At 43.2% G+C, this 12,047-nt stretch overlaps 1 protein-coding gene and 1 pseudogene across 2 annotated transcripts in view; one reads left to right on the top strand and one right to left on the bottom strand.

The window, feature by feature from the left end:
- Nucleotides 1–12,047, top strand: part of HACD2 (3-hydroxyacyl-CoA dehydratase 2) — a 90,821-nt gene that overhangs the window by 15,205 nt on the left and 63,569 nt on the right. The window contains exon 3 of the mRNA XM_081085429.1: nt 7,580–7,598. Coding sequence (XP_080941555.1) covers nt 7,580–7,598 — 19 coding nt within the window. The remainder of the gene's footprint in view (nt 1–7,579; nt 7,599–12,047) is intronic.
- Nucleotides 793–1,261, bottom strand: LOC308515023 (cyclin-dependent kinase 2-associated protein 1-like; annotated as a pseudogene). The gene has a single exon. The product of its transcript is annotated as a cyclin-dependent kinase 2-associated protein 1-like (transcript).

The following is a 12,047-nucleotide window of genomic DNA, read 5'->3' on the forward strand; positions in this document are numbered from 1 at the left end:
CGGCACTGGGCTCAGCCCAGCTATAAAGGGACCCTAGGAATCTGGGCAGGTGAAGGGGTTGGGGATACGCTTGGGTAATTCCGATGTCACCCCACTTGGTTTTTTTCCCCCACTGATCACAATTTATTATAATCTGTTGGCAGCATAGATAGATATTAGTTACCAGAACTATGTCTTATAGAAGTGGACAGTATGTAGCCATTCTATGGGGAACTGTGTGCACTTAAGCATCAGCATGATCTTTCAGTTTCTTTTTTTTTGTTGGTAATGAAAATAAGCTTTATTAAATCAAGTAATAAATACATACAAAGATGCAAACACTATTAGTCACTGTCTTCCAGATGTTTGGATCCACTGATGGGAAAGGCGGAACTGAAATGTACATACATCCTTAGGGGAAATTTCAGGGGTCCTTGTCAGGAAAAAAAAAAAAAAGTTAAAAAAAAAAAGTTACATCGAAAAGAATTTATACTGTGTGGTGAATGGGCACTGGCTACTAAAGCGCTGCCTCAGGACTCACTGAAACAAACCCTCAGAGTTGGATCAGCTCAGAAGAGAAACATAAAGAACCATGTGAGTAACAGAAATGTATCCAGAAGAGAAACATGCATCTGGGTGGCCAACTACAGTTTGCTGTGATAGGTAACTGACATGCATCATGTAAATCAATGCTTAAAAAAAACCACACAAAATGCCCTGGGTAGTTTCTAACTAATATGTAAATCTAGTAACTGCAAAAATCTCTTCTCCATCTCAGCGATGGGAGGTTCAGAGCCTGATGAACCATAGGAGGGGCACGGGGAGGAGAAACCAAGCTGTTACCATTTTGAAACCAAGTTTCATCTGAAGGGGGTGCAAGCATGAGCTGTCACTTCTTGGAAGAAGAGGGAAAGCCTTTCATGCTGACTTAGGGGCTAGTTAGGACCTGGTGTTCCGCTCCATCTCCTCCAAGCGCTCCCGAACCAGCCCTGTCGTGTGGATGATGCCTCGTTTCAGTCTCTCCATCGCGCTCTTGCTGCCCGCTTATGTGAGTCAGATCTCCTTCCCTAGTTCTTCAGTGATGACCAGCAGCTCAGCATATTTGCTCTGGGGCACCTGGCTGTTCTCTGTTCCCTGCATGTTAGAGATGGTGGTCCTAATCACTCAGCACCTTGCGGTACTGGGAAGACGTTGCCATGCTGGTGGAAGGCGGGTGAATGCTCCCAGAGGCCTTGATGGAGGTGGCAGGCATGTGCATGGTCAAGTTTGGTTTGTAAGACATCCTCCCCCCTCCTGCTGTGGGGCGCAGGCCCCATGAGATGGCATTGGCAGTGGTGGTGGTGAGGCCAGGCGGTGGCGAGGTGGGCCTGGGGTCTGTGTGCCTGTCTGTGCGCCTGCCCAGCTCCCGCACACTTTTTGTTGTTGACAGCTCCAGCGCACTGACAAATATGGCTGTCCCCTCACCCTGACACTGCCGCAGCATCATGATCTTTCAGTTTCTTAATGTTCTGCTTGTGCTGCTCAATTTCTTTCTGCAGACGCTCAATCTCCTTTTTATGATGAGTGATCTCTTCTTCATGTTGTTTCTTCAAGGCTGCCAGCTGTTCTTTAATCCGCTCTGGGAAGTATCCTTCCTCTTCAGCCTTCTCCTTTTTTGTGAAGGTTCCCATGGCTTCCCTGATTGCGCCTGCCTTGGAGCTGAAATTATCTGACCATTGCAGCCAAAGCCTCTGACTTGCATGGCCCTCACCCCCCACACTTCAAGCCGCAGATGTGCCACTGACGCAGAGACTGCCGTGGTTGTCAGTGCCACGCAGTTCCGGACCACCCCACTTAGTTTTAAATGCAAACCTTCCTTGGATAGGCCTTGAAGGTCTTCTTTCCACGGTGATCACGTGGTAGCAGGCCAGCTGGCATCCACGCTTGGGAGGGTTCGGGAGTGCTAGCTGGCCTGCGCAGCAGCTCTCTCTGCCCCCGATCACCATGGCGATCACCAGGTAGCAGGCCGGGGCTCTCTCTGCCCCCGATCGCCATGGTGATCACGGGGTAGCAGGCCAGCAGGCACCCACAGCCCCAGGGGTCCGGGGGTGCTGGCTGGCCTGTCCGGGGCTCTCTCTGCCCCCAATCGCCTTGGCGATCACGGGGTAGCAGGCCAGTCGGCACCCACAGCCCAGGGGTGTCTGGGAGTGCCGGCTGGCCTGGGCAGCGGCTCTCTCTGCCCCCGATCGCCATGGCATCACGGGGAAGCAGCTCTCTCTGCCTCCAATCCACAATGCAATCACTGATCACCGGCCATCTTTGCCCACCCCCTACCTCTGGCCTGCCGGCTGGGTTTCCCATCCCTTTCGCCTCCCAACATTGCGGCTGTGTATGCAAATTAACCACCATCTTTGTTGGCAGTTAACCCGCCATCTTGGCTGGCAGTTAATTTGCATATCGCCCTGATTAGCCAGTGGGAAGGGTAGCGGTAGTACGCCAATTACCATGTTTCTCTTTTATTAGATTAGATAAGACCTAGCTGATTTGCAATAATATTGTACTTCCTGAAGAGAAACCAAGATGGTGGCATAGGTAAACACCGGAAATTGCTGTCTCACACAACCACTTCAAAAATACAACTAAAAGACAAAATGGACATCATCCAGAACCACAAGAAGGCTGGCTGAGTGGAAATTCTACAACTAGAAGGAAAGAGAAAAGCACATTGAGACTCAGAGGAGGTGCGGAAGTAAAGTACAGAGGTACAGAAGCGCACGTGGAAGGGGCTGGCAGCTGAGGACACCGTTGTCTTTTTCAATTGGGAGGGAGTCTCAAGCTCCCGACTGCTCTGAACTCCAGTTCCGGGCGAGTCTCTGGGGACCCAGACTCATACGGGGAGAAACTGGACTGTTTGGCATCTGTCGGAACTCGAGGGCTGCTTTCTCTCAGAGGTGCTTGCAGCGATTACCGGGACACTGAGATGCAGGACCTCTTAGGGTAGGACTGAGGAGCAGCCATAGCTGCTTGCTCTGCCCTGTTGATTCCCTGAGACCCCACCCCACCCAAGCTGTGCACAGAAGCTTTTGCATATGAAAGACCTGGCCCTTTACAATCTGAAAATTACCTAACAAACTGCAGTTGGTTCAGAGAGACCCAGAACTTCCAAAAGAAGGCCCAAGGCCCCACAGCAGCTTGCATTGCTTCACAGCTGGGCCTCATCTGGGCACCTCCAAACCTCAAACAAAGAAGAGGAATCTGCAGATCTCTTCATAGCTCCTGCTGGGTAGCCTCAGGCAGAGGCTAAATTAGCACCTCCTTAGAGATCCAAGAGCCAGTGTACCCAGTGGTCAGAGTGGGACCATCCAGATTACAACTTCTCAGATCCATAAGGGACACACTCAGGAGGCAGACTCAGTGAGCACCAAAGCCCCACTGAAGCAAGTGTTGCCCCAGAAGGGTATCTTCAGCACAGAAGTTCTCCCACTGCAGACACAGCTGATTCTCACAGCCAATTGGCCTGGAGGTCAATTCCTCCCAGTGATACCTACAACAATCAAGGCTTAACTGCAACAAGACTGTGCAGAAAGCCCATAAAGGGGTGCACCAAGAGTGCCTACCTCAGGTAATTGGGGAGGCTGAGCCACTGGGCCCTATAGGACACCTAGCACACAAAGCCACTCTACCAACGCAGGGAAGCATAAAAAATGTGGAGACAAAGAAACAGGTCACAAATGACAGAAATGGAGGAAAACAAATGACTGGATATAGAGTTTAAAACCACGGTTATAAGGTTTTTCAAGAATTTTCTAGAAACTGCTGATAAATTTAGTGAGACCCTGGAGGATATGAAAAAAGACCAGCTAGAAATTAAGCATACACGTACTGAAATAAAGAATAATATACAGAGATCCAACAACAGACAAGAGGATCCCAAGAATCAAGTCAAAGATTTGAAATACGAAGAAGTAAAAAACACCCAACCGGAAAAGCAAAATGAAAAAAGAATCCAAAAATACGAAGATAGTGTAAGCAGCCTCTGGGACAACTTCAAGCGTACTAACATCCGAATTATAGGGGTGCCAGAAGAAGAGAGAGAGCAAGATATTGAAAACCTATTTGAAGAAATAATGACAGAAAACTCCCCCTACCTGGTGAAAGAAATAGACTTACAAGTCCAGGAAGCACAGAGAACCCCAAACAAAAGGAATCCAAAGAGGACCACACCAAGACACATCATAATTAAAATGCCAAGAGCAAAAGACAAAGAGAGAATCTTAAACGCAGCAAGAGAAAAACAGTCAGTTACCTACAAGGAGTACCCATACGACTGTCAGCTGATTTCTCAACAGAAACTATGTAGGCCAGAAGGGAGTGGCAAGAAATATTCAAAGTGATGAATGCCAAGAACCTACAACCAAGATTACTTTATCCAGCAAAGCCATCATTCAGAATTGAAGGTCAGATAAAGAGCTTCACAGATAGGGAAAAACTAAAGGAGTTCATCACCACCAAACCAGTATTATATGAAATGCTTTAAGAAGAGGAAGAAGAAGAAAAAGGTAAAGATACAAATTATGAACAACAAATACACATCTATCAACAAGCGAATCTAAAAATCAAGTGAATAAATAATCTGATGAACAGAGTAAACTGGTGAATATAATAGAATCAGGGATATAGAAAGGAAGTGGACTGACTATTTTTGGGGGGGGGAAAGGAGTATGGGGGGTGCAGGAAGAGACTGGACAAAAATCATGCACCTATGGATGAGGACAGTGGGGGGGGGTGGTAAGGGCAGAGGGGGGGGTGGGAACTGGGTGGAGGGGAGCTATGGGGGGAAAAAAGAGGAACAACTGTAATAATCTGAACAATAAAAATTTAATTTAAAAAAAATATTGTACTTCCTCATTCTCTACTTTGACTTGTATTTATCTTGGCATATTATTCCACTTCACTTAAGATTACTTTTGTATTTTCATTATTATCTCTTTTTAAAAAATTTTTATTGATTGATTTTAAAGAGAGAGAGGAAGGGGAGGAGAAAAAGAGGTAGAGAGAAAGAGAAACATGGGTTTGTTATTCCACTTATCCATGCATTCGTTGGTTGATTCTTGTATGTGCTCTAACCAGGGATTGAACCCAAAACCTTGGCGTATTGGGAGAACACTCTACCAACTGAACTACCCAACTAGGACTATTTTACTATATTTTTGCAAAGTGGTTTCTGATATTTTTAAATTTAAACTTATTCATTATAAGTTGGTATATACATCTGACTGCTTCATTATGTCATACATTGTCCCCAAATATTTATATGCTGAAATACATATTTAAAAAAATAAATTACTGTCTTTTTTATTTCTTCATTATAAATCAGTTAGAACATTGTATTTTTCTGAATTTTTTTTGTGTGGGTAGGTTATATCATCTCTGAATTGCACTTCAGGTTAGTAGAGGAGGCATTATAAAATATATGTGATTAAAAAGGGGAGATTTGGTCTAATAGGACCAAGACCCACTGATTCATTATGTAAAGAAAACATGATAGTCCTTAAGCACTATATATACCCTTTCCTGCAAAGTCTTATTGTTAATCAGCAGCCTGGATGTCTTGTCACATACATGGATAGAGTACGTTTTCAAGTATGCTTTTCATCCATGTCTTTCATTCCTCATTTTAATAATCTACATATATCTTCTCGCTTTCTTCAACTTTGCAGCAGGAGGTTCAGCTCATCTCGTGATATTCATACATTTGAGATTCTTAGCAGTGTTTTCTTTAGGAAAAGATTATAAGATTTGCAGAATAGTAATTATTTTCTCTTACTAGTTATAAACAAATTCATGCAGCCTGATATTTTAATTTAAGCTTTCCCCACCATGCTCCCCCAAAAAAACAACTTAGTGAAATATCATAGTCTCCCCTTGTCCCCAGTAGGTGCCTGAAACTGAAGATAGTACCAAACCCTATATATACTGTGTTTTTTCCTATACATACCTACCTTTTCATGTAAAGGAAGCTTTTTATGGCTTCTCTTTGGCATATTTGAATTACCGGCATCACTACTCTGGTGCTTTGGAGCCATTATTAAGTAAATTAAGGGTTATTTGAACACAAGCACTTTGATATCACAGTAGTTAATCTGATAGCCCAGATCACTACGAAGTAATGGATAGGTAGCATATGCAGTGTGAAAATGCCGGACAAAGGGATGATTGACGTCCTGTGCAGAACAGAGTGGGATAGAGAGATTTCATCACACTGCTCTGAACAGTGCACAATTTAAAACTTATTAATTCCTTCTGGATTTTTCCTTCTAATACTTTCAGACTGCAGTTGATTATGGATAATTGAAACCATGGATAAGGGGGGACTACTGTAATAGTTTTTGAGCTGTCTTATCAAGCATGTTTTAGATCAGTTAAGTCTTGTCAAATTGTGGCCTCTGTAGATAATAAAATTAATAATGTACAAGGAAATACTATGACAGAAAAACCAATAGAGTAGATATAAAACCTAGGTTCTTGATTCTAGACATCACTTACAACCTTGGGCAAGTTGTGCAGTCTCTCTCAGCCTTGGTTTTCTGGTCTGCATGTGGAGATATCTGTCCTGCCTATCTACCAGGGTAATTGTTAGGGTCAAACAACACAAAGACTGCTAGAGAAATGTAATTCTACAATGCACTACAATAGCCGAGAAGTCTTATCATTTAGAAAGCTTTAGTCATTAAATCAGTCTTATAGAAGGCTTCAAATTATTTCTTTACCACCACAACCAGGGTTAAAGCAATGCCCTATATAGGAGTAATTAGAAGGGGATTTAGAAGAACCTAATTGGCTCGTTGGATGGCCATTGAGATAAAGAGATAGCATTCTCATCCCAGGCACTGGGATTAAAAAATAACAGGGAAGACAGATGCCAGAAGTACTGGCAGGACTCGGAAACCAGTTGGACTTGGGGTTGAGAGGAAGGAAAGAATAGTTGCACCTGAGAGATTGGAGGTTGGTGTGCTTACCATTGAGGCATGCCGTGTTTGAACTGCTGCTGGTACAGCTGGATGAAGATTTCAAAGGCAGTTTGGAATGTGGGCCTGGAGCTCAGAGAGATGTAGAGTTAGAGATTAAACCAGGAACATCCCTGTAATGAGGTCATGAAATGAGACAAGATAGGAATGAAGGGTGGAGCTTTGTAGAATGAATGTCTATGTTGAAGAGCCTGCCAGGCAAAAGGTGCCAACAAAGGCTTTTCTGACCTTGTGTTCTCTAGTCTGTGACAGTTCTGTTCTGTAGAATGTGAGACATGAGAGATATATACTTACTGCTCTTATAACTTAACATATTATAAAAGAGTCCTTGACATCTGACTACTGGGTGAGATTTGCTTCTTTGGAAATCTTCCATAGATAAACTAAAAATGAACAAACAAAAAACTGAAGAAGAATTTACATTTTGTTAAATAGCCCCTATCCAAGTTGAAAAATGGAATGTTTGTTTTTCAAATTTAATATTGCTGGCAGATACTGCTGTATTCTTACTGAAAGGCTAGTTTATATGAAATAAAGCTATATAATATTTTTGATCTCTGCTAATTTTCTTTTTCCCTCCTTTTTTCCTCTAGATTTTACATTGTGCAATAGGTAAGTATAGAATTATCCCCCTTATTGTATACAGTGGATCCTGCTTTTTTAAAAAGTCATCAAAGGCTGGTTTGATTCTTATTGAATATTGAAAAAAATTGAAACTTTATTATGTATAAAATTGCTTCAGTTGGTATGGGTTTCAGTTTCTAAAGTCATAAGTACTATTTAGATGTTATCACTGAACATTTTATTAAATATCATAGCTATTTTGCTCTGTTACTTTAAAGAGGCCTCTCCTACCTTCTTGTTACAAAGCTCACAAAGAAAAAGTATCATATTTACAAAAATGTGACTTGGGGCCCTGGTGCTGTAGAAAGCCCTTTCTGTGATCACTTAAATGTTATATTCTCTTTTCTTACCTTTAAAATGGGAGTACTGCATATATTGCTTACCTCCCAGATGAATATTTAATGTATCTGAGAGGGATTGGAAACCAGTAAATGTAAAAGGTTATATAAATGTAAGGGATTTCTACTAAAAGCAGATACAATGTGTTTTCTTTTGGGGGGCAGGGAAGAGCCATCAAATTCTGCTCTGGAATGAGGCATAGTTTATAGTCTGCGGTGCTAAACCCCATTAATTAAATGAAAGTCAATTTTGGAAAGTTGGCAGACCCTGTGTAATAGGCCTATAGTGGTTGCTATGTTTCCAGACTTGATTCTCAAAGGGAAGATTTGCAGTTGGGCTCATTCAGAAACACCCAAGGTCTGAAACCTCGAGACCTCTGCATCCAAGCCATTATGATTCACAAATTAAGAGGGTTCTTAATATATTCAGGGTGCCACACTTGGCGCTGAGGACTTCAGAGATGAGGAAACATACAGTTCAGGTGGACACACAACAAACTGTCCGCCATGGGTCTTGCATGGATACCTGGCCCCAGTACTTTTCAGGAAGACAAAGCATCATTATAAAGAGTTGCACCTTGGCTATTTTTCCACTAGGAGGAAAATCTACAGTCAGGGATTTCTCAAGTGATCTGCAGAATTTTATATGTATGTGTCTGTGTTTATTTTGGGGCTTGGTAGGTAGAATTCATAGCTTTCATTTAGATTCTCAGAGGGGTATATGATTGCAGAAGGTTAAGATTCACTGTTTCAGAACCTTTGAGCAATTGATTTGAAAAGGACTTGGGGACTCCTCTATCACAGGGTCCACTGTCCCAGAGAAGATTAGGGGACCTGGCCCAGGACACACAGCCAATAAAAGGTGGAACCTCGCTTGGACCCAGACCCTTCTGAGCCAGAACCTATCTGACTGATTTGATTTTGTGGTGAATGGGCTTTAGCTAATATATAATCTCACACATATTTCCTTTTTAATCCTTTATAATTTTGAGATGAAAAAAATTGTCCCTTAAATTAGTTAAATGAATTTTAAGCATAAGCTTGAAGATTGGGAGATATATTTGGCCAGAAAGAGTTCTGGAACCACTGCAGGCCTTCTCTAAATTCTGAACCCTGTGCCACCATACTCCCCAACTCAGCCTTCAGCTGCCCAGAAAGCTCTTAGATGCGTATGTTTTCTCAGCACTTGTACTATTATAGTTAATAGTTCATTGTATTAGTGTTCACATTCCCTTTGTCTTAGAATATATTCTCATATCTCTTTATCAAATTTCTCCCCCTGCAAATAATGTTTCTGACAAGAATTTTTATTCATTCATACGAAGAACATCATTGAATGCCCAGCAGGTGGGTGCCAGACACCATGTTGGGCAGAGGTAAGCAAGCACAGGCTTAGGTTCAGGAAACTCGCAGTCAGCCCCTCTGTGGTCCTTTTGCAAAAGGCATTCCACAGACCAGCATCCGTGTCACACTCTGCTCTGATGGTTTGTTCACAGTAGATGCTTAAAAATTCCTTCCTATTCCTCAAAGACCTTGTTCTGTCAGCAACTCTATCTCCTGTATCATCACCCTTTGTCATCTACCTTTTCCTTCTCAGCTCACAAAATGCTCAGTGTTCCATTATAAAAATAATTTTTAACCTAACCTCTGACCCTACGTTACGCCTTTATAGCTATATAATTCCTCTTCAGAAATTTTACATAGTTTATGGTAGACTTTTTCTACTTCCTCACTCCCAGTTATACTTTAACCATATAGTCAAGCTCTGTCCTCATTGTCTTATTAAAATTGCCCTCTGGTCTAAAATCAGCAGCCATACCCTAACCGGTTTGGCTCAATGGATAGAGCATCGGCCTGCGGACTGAAGGGTCCCAGGTTTGATTCCGGTCAAGGGCATGTACCTTAGTTGCGGGCACATCCCCAGTAGGGAGTGTACAGGAGGCAGCTGATCGATGTTTCTCTCTCATCGATGTTTCTAGCTCTCTATCCCTCTCCCTTCCTCTCTGTAAAAATTCAATAAAATATATTTTAAAAAAATAAAATAAAATAAAATAAAATCAGCAGCCATTTCTGCTAAATTCCAAGGACACATGGAACTCTCTGGACTTCTGAACTACATTGGGCCCCATTGATGACTCCCTCTGTGAGATCCTGCTCCCTTAGCTTTCATTATAAAGAGCCCTCCTGGCTTTTCTTGCCCTCTATGGTTCTTTTCTTTCTTTGGGGCCTTTCTTGCTCTCCTTGCCCCTAAATTGTAGGTGTTCCCAGGGTCTGACCTAGCTCATTGCTCTCCTGACTGAACACACCCTTTGTAGTGATTAATTCCCTTCTCACAGTATGAGATACTTATGACATCTGCTTCTCTAACTCTAAGCACACCTGACACCTGCATCTCAGACTCCAAACTCATCTGGGTACCTATTCTGGAATGCATACCTCCTTCTCAATGCAAATCAGACTCCCAAACTTGTTCTGCCTCCCATATTGTCAGGGGTACCATCAGTCACCAGCCATTCAGTCACTCTTCGTAGATCTAGTGCTCATCAGTGGTGCCTCTTTCTCAAGTACCCACACTTCTATAACCTGGTTATCAAGTCTTGTTGATTCTGTCTCCTAAATCTCAGATTGTCCTGTTTATTTTATCCCTACTCAGGATCTCAGTATATCTCATCTGAAGTCCTGTATGGGCCTCTGAACTTCTAGGCCAGGGGTGGGCAAACTTTTTGACTCGAGGGCCACAATGGGTTCTTAAACTGGACCAGAGGGCCGGAACAAAAGCATGGATGGAGTATTTATATTAGTGAACTAATATAAATTCAAAGTAAACATCATTACATAAAAGGGTACGGTCTTTTTTTTTTTTAGTTTTATTCATTTCAAACGGGCCGTTTGATCCGGCCCGCGGGCCGTAGTTTGCCCACGCCTGTTCTAGGCTTATAATATTAACTATAGGCCTGGTGCACAAAATTCATGTATGGGATGGGGGGGCGGTTGCCCTCAGCCCGGCCTGCACCCTCTCCAATCTGGGACCCCTCGGCAGTTGGACATCCCTCTCACAATCCGGGACTGCTGGCTCCTAACTGCTCGCCTGCCTGCCTGTCGGATTACCCCTAACCGCTTCTGCCTGCCTGCCTGATTGCCCACAACTGCCCTCTCCTGCCAGCCTGATCGCCCACAACTGCCCTCCCTTGCCACGACCCACCTCCTCTGCTGGGACCAGCCTCTTCCATGCTGTGCAGAGCCGCAGGACCCCCAGGCCTCACTGTGTAGCAGCCGCCAGGCCCCGCCTCTGCTGTGCGCACAGCCATCTTGTGCCGGCCATCTTGTGACAATGTGAGGGCATGACGCCATGTAGGCTATTATTAGTATAGATAATAATAAGAGCTATCATTTATTGAACATTTACTATGTTCCAGTGCTTTACATTCAGTGTCTCATTTACTTCCCATTTTAAAGTTGACAAGACTGAGACCTAGAAGGTTTTATATCTTGCTGAAGTTCATACAGCCAATAAGCTCTGTAGCCAGGAGTTACACCCACAGCTGTGTGTCTCCAAGTCCATGCTTCAGACAAAGCTTGAGGGGTTTAGTTAAAGGATAATTCTCAGCATGTCACTTTCCTTCTTAAAATACTTCACTGGTTTAAACATCAGGATTTGTTTCTGCCACCCTCCCCACCCTTGCCTGTGACAATTTCCTGCCTCCTGCTCCATGCTCCAGCAACCCTGACCTTCTTGTGGGTCCTCCCGTTACATGCACTACTTCCTGCTTCTACCTAGAATGAACAGCCCACCCCCTGCAGCTGGCAACTGTTTGCTACTCTTCCACTCCCGCCCCCATAAACTCCCCTACCACCCACTGGCTAGATTAGATATCATTCTTCACTTTTTCTGTAACACCTTACACCTCACTCTTTATTATATTTTCCACAGTGTATTATGGTTTGACACTGTAGTTGTATCTACCAACACCACTAAATTTTTTGAGAATGAGAACTTTCTTAAGGGTTTCTATATCCAAATACCTAACATGGCACCTAATAATAATAATATAGGGTGACTATTATTCATTAGTAGGGACTCAGTGAACATTTGATTATA

The sequence above is a fragment of the Myotis nattereri genome (assembly GCF_964212035.1).
Source record: "Myotis nattereri genome assembly, chromosome: 3".
In the NCBI taxonomy this organism is placed as follows: domain Eukaryota; kingdom Metazoa; phylum Chordata; class Mammalia; order Chiroptera; family Vespertilionidae; genus Myotis; species Myotis nattereri.